Source organism: Dipodomys spectabilis, unplaced genomic scaffold (assembly GCF_019054845.1).
Source record: "Dipodomys spectabilis isolate Male_0828 unplaced genomic scaffold, ASM1905484v1 ptg000009l, whole genome shotgun sequence".
In the NCBI taxonomy this organism is placed as follows: domain Eukaryota; kingdom Metazoa; phylum Chordata; class Mammalia; order Rodentia; family Heteromyidae; genus Dipodomys; species Dipodomys spectabilis.
This window is the reverse complement of record NW_024870686.1, coordinates 1104548-1124033: the sequence shown is the minus strand read 5'-3', so window position 1 is coordinate 1124033 and position 19486 is coordinate 1104548. Positions and strand designations below refer to the sequence as shown.

Genomic DNA, 19486 nt, shown 5'->3' with positions numbered 1-19486 from the left:
GTAAGCACCAACCCTGTCTAACATACTGTTTGCTTAGTAGTTTGGTTTAGAAAGTTAAAATATTAACTGGACCCCCCAAAACCACTATATCTCACCAGAATTTCAGTGCAAAAAGTATGTCATCTGTGATGCCATTCAATTCCTCCTATTGTATTATATCCCACAGTGGCTGAAGACTGTGCAATCACTCTAAAGAGATGTGTTATTTTTTGTTTAGCAAAGCTACAGTTTATAAGTCCATTTAGGTTTTAAATCTAAGTCTCTACCATGCCCCCCCCCCAAGAAAATAATCAGCCAACTCAGGGACTTTGTTCCTGTACATTTGTTCTCTTGGTTAGATAAAATAGGAAATGCTTCTGTAGGCAGAGATGTAACAATTTCTATGAGCATGACAGCTTTCTGCTAGTAGCAGTAAACTTGCTTATAGAAACTGTACAACACATGTGGTACAACACATGCCTCATGAGGTCCTAAACTCTAGTTCAAACATCAAATTTAAGAGAGAGAGAGGGAAAAAACTACAATATTTCTATAGTTTCAAGCAGTTGTCTGTCACCCCTCATAAATCTCTATACATTCTCATTAGAAATAGTAAATGCTATCCAATGGATCTCTTTGCTGAGAATGTGTGCATTGTGGAGAGGTTTGAGTAAGAAATGACAGCTAGGCCTGGCAATGGAAGTCCATGCCTGTAATCCTAGCTACTCAGGGGGGTAAGATCTGAGGAACACAGTCCAAAGCCAGCTCAGGCAGGAAAGTCTTATCTCCAATTTACCACCAATAAACTGGAAGTGGTGCTGTGGCTCAAAATGGTGGACCATTAGTCTTAAGCCGAAATGCTTAGGGATAGCACCCAGGCCCTAAGTTCAAACCCCACAATGGACCCCCCCCCACCCCCCCAAAAAAAAGAAAGTAAAGAAAAAAGAAAGAACCTACAAGTGTCCTGCCTGCAAGCCATAGAGATTTCACCTAAAATCTAGGAACATCCTTGGTAGACTTGGCCACCTGATTTTTTTCCTTCAAAGATGCTGGTGTAATTTCAGCAATCTGAATGACTCTACATTTTTGTAATCTACTCAAAATTTATTTTTTAGGTCAGGCCCACACCATGAACTGCTGACATTTTGGACCATTACTTTAGATAAAATAATCATTTATCAAATTTATGTTATATTTTATTGGGTGTGCTGTTCCTGGGGCTTGAATTCAGAGTCCAGGTACTGTCTCTAAGTTTTTTTTTTTTGCTCAAGTCTAGAGCTCTATTACTTGAGACACAGCTTTCTGACTATTTTGGTGGTTATTTGGAGATAAGAGGCTCATGGACTTCCTTGCTCAGGCTGGCCCTGAGCACAATCTGCAGTTCTTAGACTCCTGAGTAATTAGGATTACAGTCGTGAGCCACAGGTGCTCATCTTATTTCTTAATATTTAAAGCTATGTAAAACCAGGCTAGCAGATAGCACCAAAATCAAAATCTACAGGTTTTTAAGATTTTGTGAGAATATGTAAATTTTAGAGCTGTGTTTTTCATACTCTAATGTTGAATTAAACAAAGATCTGTAACAATGCAGATTGACAGTAGTCTATTTCTCATGAGCTCAGGGGATGCCTATTATTTTCTATCTGAACCCCAGTATGAGCAGCAAGCAAGGTTTCAGAGGGTGTATTTATGTTGTGTTGGGAGCTGCTTAAGGATACACAATAGCTCTTTGTCTTTCTTTCTCTAGTAATTCAGTGAAACTTTCCAAGCTGTTAGCAATAATTCTCAGTACCTGGTTCACAGCTGCTGGATTCATTCACCTGGTATGTATCTCTTTATGATCCTTACCAGCAACTCTTACAATTTTAATATGAGGTATCCTCCCCAGGTTCATGTATTGAAAACTTGATTTCCAGTGGAGCTATACATTAATAGATGAGGCCTACCTGGAAAAAAGTGAACTAGGTCCCAGGAGGTATGGCCTAGGTACCTGTACTTTCTCTGCTTCCTACCTAGCAAGAGTTAAATAAGCGTCCCTATCACATCTCCATGCCACTATAATGCATAGACTGAACCGACTGAACTCATAAGTAAAAGAAACTTCCTCTTTTAAGTGGTTATCATGGGTATTTGACAGATGTAAAGCTAACTAGCATAGCATTTGTCAGTATGAGCCTCCTTCCTTTGAGAAATGGAGAAAAGCATGCAGAAACCAGAGGTTTAACTATTTACTTCCTCCTTCTAGGTTGTTTTCCAACCTCATATTTGCCTTAATTATGTGACTCCCACATCGAAGGTATCTCTTTCCTTCTTCCAGCTTCCCAAATCTGCTCTTTGGAAACACCTAGTTCAATGTAAAAGTATATGCAAGAGGTAGTGTTTACTGCTAAATCTTCATGGAAGTTGGAGAATTCTTGAATTTAAGACAAATGTAAAAAGTCAAGCTACACCAGTGCTGAGGTGTAGCTTAGTAGTAGAGTACTTGCTTATGTGAAATCCTAGGTTTTACCCACACCTTCTCCCCCCCAAAATATGTAGAAGTAGAAGCAGCAGCAGCAAAGGAAGGAAGCAAAGAAGGAAGGAAGAAAGGAAGAGAGGAAAGGAAGGAGGGAAGGAAAGAGGAAGGAACGTTATATATACTTACAAATTGTGTATAAGCATAAATATTATGACAAATGATACATGGTATATATCATGTATAATAATGATTATGTGTTATATAGACCATCTGGAATTATTTTTTTAATCATGGGAAAGATTTTTGCCTAGAAAAGGAGATTATTTGGCAGTCTGGTTTGGTTTGGTTGGACATATCACAGCTCACTGAAATGATGCGCTCACACTATTTCCCTCTACGATGTTCCTAATTTGGTTGCAAAATGAGAATGTGTGATAATCGCTGGAGTCTCTTGGCTGAGGATACCATAGTGATGATGTGCCTTGTGAAGAGACAGGTAGGGTCACATCTCTCCTGTGGAATATTTCAAATGCTGAAGGCAAGCCACTGCCCTTCAGACACCAAGCTTTACAATGACTATCCACGATTTTCAAAACTTTCACAGCAGGTTGATTAGCATGTGACTTTTTATTAAATTGAGTTATGAGTGAAATCAATCCAGTATTTTGCCTAGTCTTTCTAAAATGCTTCATTCCATTCATAGACCTAATTCTTCTTTCTTTGGACAGGTAGAAAATTCTGGTGACCCCTGGCTCAAAGATAGAAATGCACAGAACATTTCATATTTTGACTCCATTTACCTGGTTGTGGCAACAACATCCACTGTTGGCTTTGGAGATGTGGTGGCTAGGACATCTCTAGGACGGGCCTTCATCGTGTTCTTCACCCTGGGCAGCTTGGTGAAGACTATTCCTATTCTTTTTTGAATATAGCTACATAAGCTGGAAAAGCATTTGGTTAATGGTGAGAAATAAGGCAACCTAGGTTTGAGAGAGAATGTTGCCTTATTCAATGCAGGTATCATATGATACTAAAGATGCATAGATTCTGCATTTTCCAAATTATGTCCCTTGGAGTCAATAATGCAATTATTCAGTTTCCTGGGGACAAGAATGGTAGACAAAGGGGCCTATTTTCCTTATTAGACTCTATATTTATTTGAGAGAACTTGTCTTTCTTAATCTTTGCCTATCAACTTAGTCTTTACTCTAAAGAGGAAGATATTTAAGACATTTGAGATGTGATCTAAAGAAAGTTGTGTTCCATCCTAAGACTCATGATACTCATGTTTGATGATAAGTAGACATCTGTGCTTGATTCAGAATGGTATCAAGAACAAAGGAAACTTTCCTTTAGTGACTTTTCAAGGCTCAAATAATTTAAAATCACTTATTCTAATTTTATAAGTATAAAATCACTTGTTGTGATTTTATACTAAGAAGAAAGGTATAAATCACAAAAGGAGACAAAATTGGCAGGGAAAGCTATCTTACTATTTGCCTTTGCTTTGATTACTTCAAATGTGGTACAGCATTTATTAAATTTTAACCAAATCAGAAGACTGAAACATACGGAAGACAAATTTCTCCTTTTTAAAATGTTGTTCTCTATCATAACCCATGCTAAATAAGAGGAAATTATATATAACTTCTTTCTTCAATATCCGTCAGAATAAAAAGACCTAAGATTTCATTTGTTGATCATTTTAGGTCCTATTTGCAAACTATGTCCCTGAAATGGTAGAACTTTTTGCTAACAAGAAGAAATTCACCACGTCTTACCAAGTTGTGAAAGGGAAGAAGTAAGTAGTGTTTCATGAACAATTTCTACAGTTTTAACTGTGCCATTATTCATGGATCTCAGTCTCAACACCTACTGCCTGCCCTAATTACAGAACCACAGTTGAATATATTGGCAAGACCCTTTATTTACTAAAGAGGGCAGTACTAGAATAAACACCGTACAAACAATGTTTCATGCTTGCTATGAGATACTATGTAGATGTTCATGAGAGCATTAAATGAGCTATGTCATTCTAAATAACAGAGAGAGAGAAAGAGCTCCAGAGAAAGCAATGGAATTAAAAGAGAAAGGAGAGAGGGGAATAGATAGATTAATTCTCCAAAGAATGCTATTTAATTGTGAATAACGGAGTTCACAAGGAGAGCATACATGCTACAGTAAGTCCATTGTAAATTACAAATAACTATGACAAATCCAGCAATAACAATCACATTTCTGAAACTACATATAATAGTTTGATGTCAAGCCCTTTTGAGAGTGAGCTAGAATACTACCAAAATGAATGCTTCTTTTTCATGTAGAAGATAAGAATCTTTAGTGTTAGTGGTTTTGAAAGCTGGGCCATTCAGACTTACTTACAACCAACTTTAATCTAATTGTCTCTAAACCCTGGCTATAGGCAATCTTCTCTATGGGTTCTGTGCCATGGAATCAGTTAAGGAGAGATTTTTAAAAAGTCACAAACAATTATATCTGAAATGAATTGTACAGATTTGCTTTCCTTGTCTCACTGTTCCTATACCATATGGCATTCTCATCTTAATAAATATTATGAGTAATCTAGAGATTATTTTTAAAATATAGAGAGGATTATTGTGTAGATTGTATGTAAATATGATGCCATTTTACATGAGGAACATTAAGCACCTGCAGATTTGGTTATACTTGGGGTTCTTAGAATCCATTCCCTATAGATGACGGGATACAGATATACTTTCTGTTCCTCAGATGACCTACCTTCCTGTTCTCACTGCCTAGATTCATCGTGGTCTGTGGAAACATCACTGTTGACAGCGTCACTGCCTTTCTGAGGAATTTTCTCCGTCACAAGGCCGGGGAAATCAACACTGAGATTGTTTTCCTGGGAGAGTAAGTATAGAGACATAGTTCATGGATCCTGAGTTAACATATATTTCTATTTGTAAATCACTTTGATTTTATTTTGCTTTGTCAGTGCTAGTGAATGAACTCGGGTCCTTGTGCTTGCTCAGCTTACTGGCATGAATAATGAATTCAGGCTATTTTTTCTGATTATTTTGGAGTTGGAATGTCATAAACATTTCTGCACAGGCTGATTTTGAACTGTGGTGCTCCAAGTCACAGTTTCCTGAAGAGATAGGATTACAGGAGTAAGCCAATGATACACCCCTGTAAAATATATTGTAATTTTTATTAATTTTTTATAGTTTTTAAGTAGTTGTGCAAAGTAGTTACCATTCAACAAATTTCAGTTGTAAATAGTTTCAGTGGGATAAAATTACCTGTAGTCTTCATGTTTATTATGCATGAAATAATAATAAATGAGAAAATAGAAATTTAATCTTATGCCCAGAGTTAACCTATACAAATATTTTGAAAATATTTGCTAGTTGACTTTCTGTATATGTACTTAAATGACTTAAGTGGCACTCTACAAATAGTATATACATTACTTAGCACTTATCATAATGAATGACCATAATTTTGCATAAAAGTCTGGTGTCATTTATAATTATTATTCCAACTTTTCTTAGAGTTGGAAAAGTAAAGTTCAAGTCGCAGAAATGATTGTCCTCATTATGCTTGTGTTCTATGCAATTCACAATCAGAGTTTAAATTAGAGTTTGTCAAACACTGAGAATAGACATTTGACCGAAATAGACTTTTTTTAAAGTATTGTTTAAGAATACAAACTGACTTTTTGCTATTTTACTTTATGATTGTCAACCTTCAAAGAGATTGAACAATTTTGGTTTTCCACTGTTCTTTTATAATTCTTTATATTTTTATAATTCTTTATATTTTTTATTTTCTTCTATTAGAAGGGTCATTTCTTACTTTATTGAGAGCTTTTGTTTTGTTTTGTTTTTTTTTTTGTTTTTTGTTTTGCCAATCCTGGAGTTTTAACCCAGGGCCTGGACACTGTCCCTGAATTTTTTCTTTCAAGACTAGTGCTCTACCACTTGAGGCACAGCTCCAGTTCTGGCTTTTTTGGTCCTTACTGGGAGATAAGAGTCTCACAGACTTTCCTGTTGCTGCTAGGATTGCAGGTATGAGCCACCAGTGACCAGCTAATATGAGGATATTTTGTTGGTTTGTTTGTTTGTTTTCAATTTGTGGTTACTTGGATTTGAATTCAGAGCTCCCACCAAGATAGTATTCTACTACTTAAGAGTTAGTCCCTCATATTTTTCTCCATCTTTTGCTTTATAATTTTTTTTCATGCTTTTATTTTAGAAATAAGATTATATTCACATGTATCTGCCCACTGATCCCTTTTAACTTCTTGCTTTTCAGATATTCTTTGACATCGCTACCCTAGAATTAAATGAATGTTTCCCTACAGTTTTTATGTTTCCATGATTATGATTTTTAATATTCAGACACTCTAGGATTTATTTGCTTCATAGGTAAAATGCTAACATCATTATTTTTCTCAAGTGATTAGTTTTTCCAACATCATTTAATAAATCAGCCAGCTTTAAAATGACATTCTGATCTTACACAGGATTGTATCACAATCTTCATTTCTTTTATAATTGAGTACTTGCTCTTTTACATATAATATTTCTAGTCCACCATGTATTTGCACTCTGTACATGCAACATGAAGTCAGTAGTGTTTTCAGCAACTTTATGGTGCTGGTGTTGGACAGGCAACAGTTGTGGTTTCTTATCATTGTAATGACTTTTTCCCTAAAATCTGTGCATTATTTGAATCCTTAACTATAAAAAAGTTAAAAGTAGGAAAGAAAATGTACTTAAGTAAAAATAGTGACAAGCTAATCATTATAATCCAAATGAGATGATGAAATCATTGTATATGAAAAAGGATGTATTTTTCTTCTGCCGAATTTTTATGGTCTAATGTGAGTTTGTTGTATGCACTTGTAAAGAAAACTAATAAAAATTTTAAGTGGTAGGTGTACCCATTTAGAACCTTGTCTGTTGAATCTATAATCTGATGGCTCCAAAATTTACATCTTCCACTAGATGTTTCCTATGGATCATAGTCACATTACTAATTGTTTACCAGAAGTTTCTACTCTTATGTTTCTATGGTCCCTCTTAATCAACATTTCCAAATATGAGTGTGTATCCCTTTTGCAAACAAATTAAGAGGAAGATCACAAATACCATTTCACAAAGCAAAGTGTCAGTGGCTCTTGTCTGTACTTCTAGCTACTAAGGAAATTGAGATCTGAGGATCATGTTCAAAGCCAGCCTGGGCACAAAAATGTGTGAAATCCTTATCTCTAATTCATGACCAAATAATCCAGAAGTTGAGCAGTCGCTCAAATAGTAAGGCATTAGACTTGAGCAAAAGGAAAATAAGCTAAGCACCCAGGTCCTTAGTTCAAGCCCCAGGACCAACACACTCATACACAAATATAAAACCCAGAAAACCAGGGTGTTGTCCTTGACATCCCTGCCTCCCTCAAACCCTGCATGTATCTTGATCAGTAACAGCAATCTGGACTCACAACTAAATTCTGATTCTGTTTTAATTGCTCCATCTCCACTATCATAATCCTATTCAAAGTGAAAGCTTGTCTCTAAAACCCTTCATAATGATTGCTTAACTGGTTCTTCGGCTCTTAAAGTCTTCTGTTGACTTGAATAACCACTTTGTTGTCATCCTCAGCACCCAAAGTAACCTTTCTTATCCATCCTGTCTAAATTGATGCCCTCCAATTTCCTCTCTCCCATTACCTTGTTGCTTTTGAAGTGATTATTACATTTGAAGTAAATTTCTTCTGACTACACCTGTCAGTATTTCCTTTTCTGTATATTCTTAGTGATCCTCCATTTAAAAGTGGCCTCTCTCCCCCTTTGAATCTGAGCTGGTCTGTGACTTGATTTGGCAAGTACAAGGCAGAAAACGTGACACTGGTAGGAGTCCTTGCTTTTAAGGAGAATGACAGTTTTGACTTGTGTTTGGAGCCCTAAGCCATCCTGTAAAATCTCAGACTACATTACTTAGCCAGCTCCAAGCAAATGTTCTCATAGAACTGAAACCATAATTACATCAGTAAAACATAGTGGTAGACAGTGCAGTTCCCCACTCCCAGATAAATATGCCCACATCCATGGCCCCATCAATGCTACAGAGAATGAGAGAATCTTCTGGCTGAGACCAGCCAACCCACAAAATCACAAAAGTTGTCTGTCATTGTTATTTCCTGTCAAAACATTCTAGAATGATACATTTTGCAGGAAAGGATAACGGATCGCCCACCACCACCAAAGAAAGATGGTATGATGACTGAAGTGCTATTATTCTAGAAGCCAACTGGTGGTAGGCAGAAACTCGAAGGTTTGTCTGGAAACTTGAAGGGGCTGAAAAGCCAATGAAGAAGCTGCTGCTGGTTGCAGGAGGAAGAGGATACGATGTTATCAGGGTACAATTTAGAGGCATGTTACTGCAATAACCTGAAAAATAGAAAATGTACCTATACAATTTGGAAGCTCAGATTGCCCCCAAAGAATACTGCTATTTATTTTACTCCTCTATGGTATTCATAGAAAATTGGTCTACATTCAAACCATTATATAAAGCAACTTAGAAGATCCAGGATAGCCCTCTACAGCTGGCCAAAAACGTCAATGAGGAAAAGCATCTCAGAAGAAAGAAAACCAAGGGCAAGGTGCAGCCCCGATGAAAAGATGGGGCTACAAGACTATTTAGACCTCAAAAAGATTTAGGGTAGTGACCTGCAGATGCTCTCCATTGGGCAAAAGGAATTCGAAGAACTTTCCATTCTTCCCGAAAGCGTAACATTTCTAAGTCTAAGGGATGATGAATTGTGACTTTGGAGTCATGACATAAATATGAATAAGATTTATAGAAATCTTGCAATTTGCAATGCCTTAAACAACATTTTCCTGTAACAGTCCTGCCAGCTTGGAATAAAAGGGGAGAAAGGTCAAAAAGGAAAAAATAAAAACAAAGTGACTTGGACAGCCCCCTCAGGGTAGGCACAAGCAGAAATCAGGAAGAGAAAGCTACCCAAATACAAACACAAGGAACAAGGATGAGGTTGGCCCACAGGACACAAGGGAACTGCAAGGATTTAGAAAAATAGGTTAGCTCCTGAGCCACAGCAATGGTCTGTGAACAAAACACATTCTCTGGCCAGGAATATTCAAAGAGATTTCCAAAATTTAGAGAGATTTCAAGTTTGTGTCCCACATACTAAATTACAAATATGGCAATTTTCCTGTCTCTGTCTCATCACAATGTGTTTTATATATGATGTGATGATGAAATGAGACTGTTCAGTTTCTATGTCTTCAGATTAGCAGAAGCTATGCTTGCAGTGCTCAGTGGAGGTCTAGACTAGATTTAGAGGATGATGTCAAGGAAATTAAGCAGATGCTGTAATGATATGGGACTTAGAGTGAGGAATCTTAGAGTGAGTGGCTACTAAGCATTTTGAACAGGGTAAGGGTGTGGAATTTATGACTGTTTTTAAAGATGGCTGCAAGCAGTTCCTCCACAATATTTATATATGTTCTCCTCCTCCTACCAGAAGTAGAGTATGTTCTCCTTCTGTTGAATCTGGCCTGGGCTTTGACTCAACTGGATTTTGGACTCCTTTTAGCTAATAAAATAAGCACAAGTGATAGTGTGCCCAGCACTTGAATTTTTGACAGCTTCTGTTTTCAGTCTTGTGGGGTCCTGAATGGATATATAGAGATTCAGCTATATTTACTTGGAGAAAATCTTTTATTCAGGACCAGAAGTTACAGCGAGTCTAGTTTATGCAACAGACATATAAATAATGTCATCTTGGTTGCTCTAATCAAGTAAAGCTCTTGGCCAAACACAGCCCTGTGTCTCCAACACAGCATATGCAGCACAAGTACCAACTAGCTAAACCCAGTCAAACCAAAGAATGCAAATAATAATAACCAAACTTCCAGTTATTTTAAAATGCAAATATCTTTACAGGAATTTATGTAAAACATTAGACAATTGACACAGAAATGATCATATTTCATTCTTGGATTACTTGCTTATCATTCTAACAAAAATATCTAAGATATGCTTTGAAGTTTCATAAAGATAGATTTATAACATTTCTAGTAAGCAATAACCTAATTCTATACAACAACTATGGTTAAATTAAGCAGGACATAATAAATAAATAGAAATTATAAAGCATTTGAAACCCTCAGTAGAGTCAATCCTATTGCACAGAGATAAATACTCTCAGCTCTTTCATTATTTTGTGGGGTTTTATTTTTGGTATTTTTTATTATCATAGGTAGTATATGAAGGTTACATTGTGATAATCCATAAATGTGTACAGGATACTTTGAACAAATTCACCTCTCCTATTATGGTCCCTTAATCACACACTCCCTTTTTCAGTATTTAAGTTTCATTATTCTATCTCAATTTGTGTATGAACATATGCCAATCTTCTTCACCCCTAGTGCTCTCCTTTTCTGCTCTCCTGCCAGCTGATCCTGCCCCAGGTATTCCCCTTTTTACATTCAAATCCCATTACCTCTATCATTATTTTTGGTATATAGTCCCCCATATGCATGAAAACATGTGATATTTGGCTCTTGGAGCACACCCAACACAATGATCTCCAGTTCCATCCATTTTCCTGCAAATTGTGACATAATTCTTCTTTATGGATGAATAATAATCCATTGTGTGTAGTTACCACATTTTTAATCCATTGCAGTTATTGGTACCTAGGCTGATTCCACAGCTTGGCTACAGGGAATGGTGCTACAAGAAAGATGGGTGTGCAGATGTCTGTCTTGAGTGTTGATATATACTTCTTCAGAAATATGCCAAGAATGGCATAACACATCATAAGAGCAGCCATTTTTCATTTTCTGAGGAACTTTCACACTCATTTCCATCAGAAGCGTGTAAAGGGCTCTTTCTCCCAACATTCTTGCCAGCATTTCTTCTTGTTTGCTTTTTTGATTGTCATTCTGACTGGAAATGGAGTATCAGTATAGCTTTATTTGCATTTCCTTTATGTCTATTATTGTATTGAGGTCTTTCTATGCAGTTAAGTCCCATAATATAATGAAATTTGATGGAGCAACATTTGATACGTGTCTATTATTTTCTCTCATTCGATTGTTCCCTTTGTTACTATGAAGTGAATTCTCCTGTCTCTTCTGATTAACTTTGGTTTAAGTCATTAGGTATGAAGATAGGTACTCCTGCTTGCTTTGGGGATGCATCTGTTTATAAATGTTTTCCATTCTTTTATGTCAGTGGTATGCATTTCTTGTAGACAACAAATGGTTATGTCTTGCTATGAACCTATGCTCAACTACTAGGCTACATCTTCAACTTATCTTAAATCTATATCCTCCAGATCTCTGATTCCCAAATAGCTGGGATTATATGGGTCACTACAACCAGTCTGGAACTTGTTTCTTATATGGTAAGATTCAAGCATAAAATTTCAACTATTTTTATTTTTCCAAGACCAGTTATTGAATATACCCTTCTTCTGCTCAATGATCTAACACTACCACTATGAATAGTTATTATTACTTATAGTTGTATTAATACTAAACTTTTTGTATGTCTTGTTGTAAAAAATACTATACAGTGAGGTTACAGTTACATGAGCAAGGTAATGAGTACATTTCTTATCAAGCATTGCTGCCTCCTCCTTTCGACATAGTGTCTTGTACATCTCATTGTTACAATGGGTGAACCTGTATCCCTACTTAAGCATTTTGTTCTTTCCCTTCCCCTCCCAGAATTAGAGAAGTGCATACATTATTTGCAATAACTAGTATATGTTTGAGACAAGCAGAAATGGTCAAGTAAGTTGATGTTAGGCGAAATGAACCCCAAGATAAGGTCTCAAATTGTTTTTCTTTCTTGCTATTGTTTCTAACATATTTATAAGATTATTTCTTTGTTGCTTTGTATGTCCCTCCCCCACGATATAACCCCTTTTTTCCCTGTATTTGATGTTGGTATAATTTGGAGAGAGGAAGGGGAATAAACAAATAATTTAAATAGGGGTACAGATGGACTCATTGCAACAATGAGATGTACAAGATGTTATGTGGAAAAATGAACTTTACAACTTTGGCTCGGGGCGGGGAGATGGGAGGGGATGGGAAGGGGAAACAAAGGAGGAGGCAACAATGGTTGATAAGAAATGTATTCATTACCTTGCTCATGTAATTGTAACCCCTCTGTATGGTATTTTCACAATAATAATTTTTTTTAAATGCAGGGCACCGACATCAAATACAGTGAAAAAACAGGGGTTTATACCTTGGGAGAAGAACATACAAAGAAACAAAAAAATCACATGGTACATTATATAATACATTAGAAACAATAGCAAGAAAGAAAAGAAAGTATTTGTGTCCCTATCTTGGGGTTCATTTCGCTTAACATCAACTTATGTGGTCATATATACATAGCCTTTGACCTTTTCTACTTGTCCTACACATGTACTAGTTATTGCAAATAAGGGAAGCCATGGGACCTATGTTTCTTGGGGCCTGGCTTACTTCATTGAATATAATTTTTTTCCAGACCTATAGCTTAAAAATAGAATGGAAGCTTAAAAAATAGAATGGAAGAAAGACAGCCTCTTCAGTAAATGGTGCTGGCAAAAAACTAAAGCTAAATCCTTATTTGTCACCCTGAACCAGAATCAACTCCAAATGGATCAAAGACCTTGAAGTCAAAGCAGACACCCTGAAACATTACAGAAAGGAATAGGAGAAACCCTAGGTCTCCTTAGCACAGGCAGAAATTTTCTTAATAGAGACAGAGAAACACAACAAATCAAAGAAAAGTTGGACAAATGGGATTGCATGAAGCTGCAGAGCTTCTGCATGGCAAAGGACATAGCTAGCAAGATCAATAGAAAGCCTACATTGGGAGAAGACCTTCACTAGCCATACAATGGACAAAGGTCTCATATCTAAAATATTAAACTTGTTATGACTAAGATTGTCACAGTTAGATATGTACAGCTGTGTAAGAGAGTTGTATCTTTGCAAGATAGATCTTGCGAAGCTGTACATATCTAACTATGAAAATCTTAGTCATAAAATGCTAAAGTATGCCTTCCCTCTTTTTTATTTTTGTACTTTTTTAGTAGTTCATAAGCTTTTCTTGGCCTTTTATCTTTCATATAAATTTTACAGTGCTTTTATCCTGTGCTATAAAGGCACTGTTCAAATTTGCTGGTAATCAAACTGAAACGTTAAATTCAGAAATGAGTTCTCTACCTTAAATCCTTCCTTAAGTCTTATTATGGGTATCCATTTATTTAAGTATTATTTATTTGCTTTTGATATTATATCCTTTCTCAGGAAGAATGTTTCTCAGTATTTTGTGTTTCTTCATAGTATTGAAAATGTTGTTGTCTTATAATGTTTTAGTTGCTTATTTTTCATTCAAAAAAAATATACTTGATGGGGCTGGGAAGGTGGCTCAGTGGTAGAGCGCTTGCTTTGCATGCCTGAGGCCCTGGGTTCAATTCCTCAGCACCACATAAGCAAAAAGAAAAAAGCCGGAAGTGGCACTGTGGCTCAATGGTAGAGTGCTAGCCTTGAGCTGAAGAGCTGAGGGACAGCGCCCAGGCCCAGAGTTCAGGCCCCACGACCGGACCCCCCCCCCAAAAAAATATATACATATATATGTATATATACTTGACTTTAGCATGCTAATCAGCAAAAAAATTTTCTCTAATTTTTCTGTAGTATTATTAGTGTTTTCAAAGTAAATATGAATACTTATATATATATAATATTGTTATTATTGTGCTTACTTTGTCAATAGATATCTTCTTCATCTGTTTTTGTTTCTTTCTCCTTTAGGTTTTACTAGTTTTGCATAAAAGAATGAACTTTTGAGGTTGTTAATATTCTTTTAGTTTATTCTAATACTAACTTGCAAAGCTATACATTTTCCCTGAAGCACTGTTATTGCTGGGTCCAAATGTGTGTGCATCTTATACATAAGATATTATATATATATGCTATATATTTAAAATTATATATATATGTATATATAATTCCTTCAAACCATGAGTTTCACCAGTCTATTTGTGTATTATATATATAATTATAATTCCTTCAGATCATATGATTTTTGCAGTCTATTTGTGGTGTATGTGTGTGTTGAATGTGTGTGTATATATGTGTGTGTGTGTGTGTGTGTGTGTGTGTGTGTGTGTGTGTGTGTGTGTGTGTGTGTGTGTGTGAGAGAGAGAGCCAATCCCAGGGCTTGAACACAAGGCCTGAGTACTGTCCCTGAGGTACTTTTGCTCAAGGATAGCACTCTATCACTTGAGTCACATGTCATTTCTGGATTTTTCTGAATAGTTTGTTGGAGATAAGAATCTCGGAGATTTTCTTGCCTAGGCTGGCTTTGAACTGAGATCCTCAGATCTCAGTCTCCTGAGTAGCTAGATTTGTAAGCATGAGTCACCAGCACCCAGTTAGCAGTCTCTGTTTTAACATTTCTAAATATGACTAGGTGCTGGTAGCTCACACTTATAATCCTAGCTCCTCAGAAAGCTGATATCTGAGGACCATGTTTCAGAGCCAGCCTGGACTGGAAAATCCACGAGGCTCCAATTAACCATCAAAAACCTGAAAGTAGAGGTTTGGCTCAAATGGCAAAGCACTAAAAATATCAGGGAGAGTGCCCAAATCCTAAAAATCAAGCTCCAGGACAAGAACACAAAAGAATGTTTTTCTAGTTATAAAGAATATATTTTATTTGTCTTTTGGCTTAGAACTTCTATTTGAGTATTGTGGTGAGATATCATAATGTAATGGTGTTTGGAAACTCATTTGACTAAAAAGTACTGACACTTAACATCACCTTACCAGTTAACTAAAAGTAGGGTAAAAGCATTTCTCCCTTCATTTTAGCTCTGCCTTCCTTGCTCTGAGCCATTCTCTTATTCAGTCACCTAGGATTCTGGAAACAGAACTGATTGATAAACATCTTTATAATAAGGGACCTAAGCTACCTTAAAGCAACAAGTGGGGCCAAGGAAAGATTGCTCCCCCCAAAGAGTACAAGTACCTTTGATAATGAGACTGCACCTTGGAACAGAAACAATCATGTCACAAAAACTAGAATGTTCCCTCAAGCAATGACTTCTACTTACCATCTAGCAGAATGAGAACTGACTTAATGATCGACCAGACCACTCTCTGATCAAGGTCACTTAAGAGTATATAACCATTGTCTTTGCCTTCATTCTTCTTCTGTTTAAAGGAAAGGCTTATATCAATACCTGGAACATAGATGGGGTCACTGGTCTCATTATGTGTCCTTCTTGTGGCCAAGTTAATTAAACTTCCTTTTTATTCCTTTTATCCTTAACCATCTCTTTAATGTACATTGCGACAGGTGACTACGCCTAGTCTGGGGGGAGTTCCTGAGCTGGGTTTTTGTCCTAAATATCCAGAAAAAATAATATGTATAGTAACCATTTATTGGCAATGTAACAAGGGGTTCTTTATTGTGTAAGAAAATTACCAACTTGATCAAATTGTTAAAGGAATGCTTTGTGTTTTAAAAGCACAAGACAATTGTGCTCTTGAAAAATATATTTTTCTACATGTGTTTAATATACTTGATTCCCCCCTTGTTTGATCTGTCATTATATTCGAGAGCTGTCATGAAATCTCTTATTCCAATGACAGATTTATTTCCTTCCTATGGCTTGTTCACATTTTGATTCATGTATTTAGGAGCCATTTTATTAATTACAAGGATGAGATCCTGAGTTCAAAGCCCTGAATCATCAAAATAAGGCTCTTTTAAAAATAATATGCTATGCGTTTCTGAGAAATTTAATTATTTTGACTATAAAGAGAACTTTTTCATCCTCAGTATTTTTTTCTCAATTTCATTTCCTGATTGGTAAGTTTTTAAATCACTGGCTGTTTTGGCCTGAGCTACAGGCTCATGCCTGTAATGAGGCTGGTGGTGCTGACAGTGTAGATGAACAAGGTAACATGGATGTTTCTGGGAGGAAGTGGGGGATTCTAGGAAACACTCAAAGTCAGTACAAACACCTCTCAAACAAAATCATCTCCTTCCATCTTACCTTCTTCTACCATCATGTTCTTTATCCAGAACCCCTCCTTCTTTGGAGTTGGAAACTATATTTAAATGCTACTTGGCTTATACGACTTTTGTTTCTGGATCTGCCCTGAAGTGGGAGGACCTGAGTAGAGCTGCGGTAAGATCTAGTTGCTTTTTCATTCTCCTAAGCTATAACAATGAAGATGATCGAGTATAATGCTATTCCAAAATGTACAATTTCAAATCATTTAATGTGTGTGTGTGGCAGGGGGGGGGGGGGGCGGGGGGTAAAATCTGACCAGAAAAAAAACTTTGTAGTAATTAAACTCCAAATCTTCTATGATAAACATTGTTCATCCCTATCTATGTTCATTTTACTAAGTGCTCTGTGACTGATTATCACTTTAGGAGATCTGAAAATGCTTTGAATATCTGAAGTATATTTGAGCTTACCACTTAAATAGGTTTCTTACTTTACCCATTGTAAAGCAATGTTGGATCTGTGCTAGGAGCACTGTGTCATGTTCCATCCCTGCTATCCTCAGTGCCTTGGTAGCATTTCTAAGACATTGTCCTGACATAAAGACATGCTAGTGGGCTGGGAAGGTGGCTCAGTGGTAGAGCGCTTGCCTTGCATGCATGAGGCCCTGGGTTCGATTCCTCAGCACCACATAAGCAAAAAGAAAAAAGCCGGAAGTGGCACTGTGGCTCAAGTGGTAGAGTGCTAGCCTTGAGCTGAAGAGCTGAGGGACAGCACCCAGGCCCAGAGTTCAGGCCCCACGACCGGGCCCAAAAAAAAAAAAAAAGACATGCTAGTTACAACATCTTCCCAGGGCTTGGAAGCTGGCTCAGCGGTAGGTGTTTGCCTAGCATGCATGAAGCCCTGTGTTCAATTCTTCAGTACCACATACACAGAAAAAGCTGGAAGTGGTGCTGTGGCTCAAGTGGTAGAGTGCTAGCCTTGAGCAAAAAGCAGTTCAGGGACAGTGCCCATGCCCAGGCCATGAGTTCAAGCCCCAAGCCCGGCAGAAGGAAAAAAAAAGGAAAGAAAAAACATCTTCCCAAGTGTGTTCCCATTCCTGTTGGCAATTTTTTGAAGAAATCATAAGAAAATCCCAAATAGGATTCACTGGCGTATTTCCCATGTAATAACTGGATGGCTGCTGTTTAATCTTGAAGAGTAGGTGGAGTTTGCGGAAGCATGCCTGATTATAGCCAACCCTCTGTGCAGTGACTCGCACTCTGAGGACACAGCAAATATCATGAGGTAAGAAGCTGTAATGAGTTCTGAATCTTCCAACACTGATCTTTTTCTATTGCTACTAATAAAAAGTCCAGAGCATAGGACTATCACATCATAGTCCATATTCCTATTTTGCAGACAACGCATATGGATACAATAGGAAATAAAAATGGAGCATCTTGAGATTATAGATACTCTGGACACTATCTATACAAATTAAAACAGCAAGCATACTAACAAGCTAATTACCTGCTGTTTGGACAAGTCCCTTAAAACTAAGATCTTCTCTGGCTCAAAAGCAAAGATGCCATTTGTGGCTCTTAGTAAATTTTGTTGATGGGTGGGCGGAGCACGGAGTTTTTTGAGTAGTGAAAGATTATGCCTGGTTTGACAAGATGTGCTTATGACAACTGACAAGTTGTCCAGTTTTCACTGGGAAGTATCTGTGAGAAGGAACTCAAGTTATGATAACAGATTCAAATAGGACTGTGGTGGTAATAGTATTATGCCTTGTTCAGATGAACCGACTTTCCCCAGAACAAAAAAATATGTACAGCTGAATGTCTTTATTTTTTGCCAATCCTGAGGCTTGAACTTAGGGCCTGAATACTGACTGAGCTGCTTTTGCTCAAGGCTAGCACTCTACTAGTTGAGCTACAGCACCATTTCCAGCTTTTTCTGTGTATGTGGTACTGAGGAATCAAACCCAAGGCTTTATGCCTGCTTGGCAAGCACTCTACCACTAAGCCACATCCCCAGACCCCAGCTGAAATCTTGACATGTAGCAAGAAACCATTACGAACTGGCACTACTCAGAGCACAGTGCATTGGAGATCAATCCTTGTTGATTAATTCATAAAATGAAGAAGATGAATTAGACATTCTATGAGCTGTTTCAAGCTATAGACAGGAATTAAAACTCTAATTTTTGGTGATTATCACTTTTAGGTATGAAGGCTAAGACTTGTGAAACTGTTTTATTTCCTTCTTGTGAACTGGTTCCAGAAAAACAAAGTCTTCTAATATCAAACGCTGACCTTTCTGTAGATGTGGTTTTGGAGAAACCACATTGTTGCTCTTTGCATGTATGCCCTTCTTATTTATTTATTTATTTATTTGTCCGTTGTGGGGCTTGAACTCTGGGCTTGGGCTCTGTCCCTCAGCTCTTCAGCTCAAGGTGAGCGCTCTACCGCTTGAGCCACAGCACCACTTTTCTAGTGGTTAACTGGAGTTAAGAGTCTCATGGAATTTCCTGCCTAGGCTGGCTTTGAACTGCGATCCTCAGATCTCAGCCTGCTTAGTAGCTATGATTACAGGCGTGAATCACTGGTTTCTGGCATGTATGCCCTTCTTTACAGTATATATTCTCCTCAGAACATTTTTAGAAAGCAACATAGCAATGCTATACTATGTTTCCCATGCTTATCCGCACATCAATTTAATTGCATAACACATCCAATATAGCATATCATTAATGAGTATGTTTGTGGCTTATACAGAGTGCTCTCTATCAAGAACTATTACCCCAAGACAAGAATCATCATCCAGATTCTTCATTCCCATAACAAGGTATGGTAACATACCAGCATGTCCTGTCTCCTTCTCTGCATCTGCATCTAAATCTAAGGCATGAGATGAACCTGGTTATTTGTTAATGGGTCTACAGATTAAAAAGATTTGCTACTATAGGTGAAATCTGTAGTATCATAAAGTTGTCCACTTAATAAGGTTAA

At 37.1% G+C, this 19486-nt stretch overlaps 1 protein-coding gene across 1 annotated transcript in view; it reads left to right on the top strand.

Annotated features, from left to right (window-relative positions):
- Positions 1-19486, top strand: part of Kcnu1 (potassium calcium-activated channel subfamily U member 1) — a 182092-nt gene that overhangs the window by 33072 nt on the left and 129534 nt on the right. Inside the window, exons 7-13 of the mRNA XM_042699628.1 lie at positions 1727-1802; positions 3166-3336; positions 4147-4238; positions 5219-5329; positions 16562-16667; positions 17695-17777; positions 19253-19322. Coding sequence (XP_042555562.1) covers positions 1727-1802; positions 3166-3336; positions 4147-4238; positions 5219-5329; positions 16562-16667; positions 17695-17777; positions 19253-19322 — 709 coding nt within the window. The remainder of the gene's footprint in view (positions 1-1726; positions 1803-3165; positions 3337-4146; positions 4239-5218; positions 5330-16561; positions 16668-17694; positions 17778-19252; positions 19323-19486) is intronic.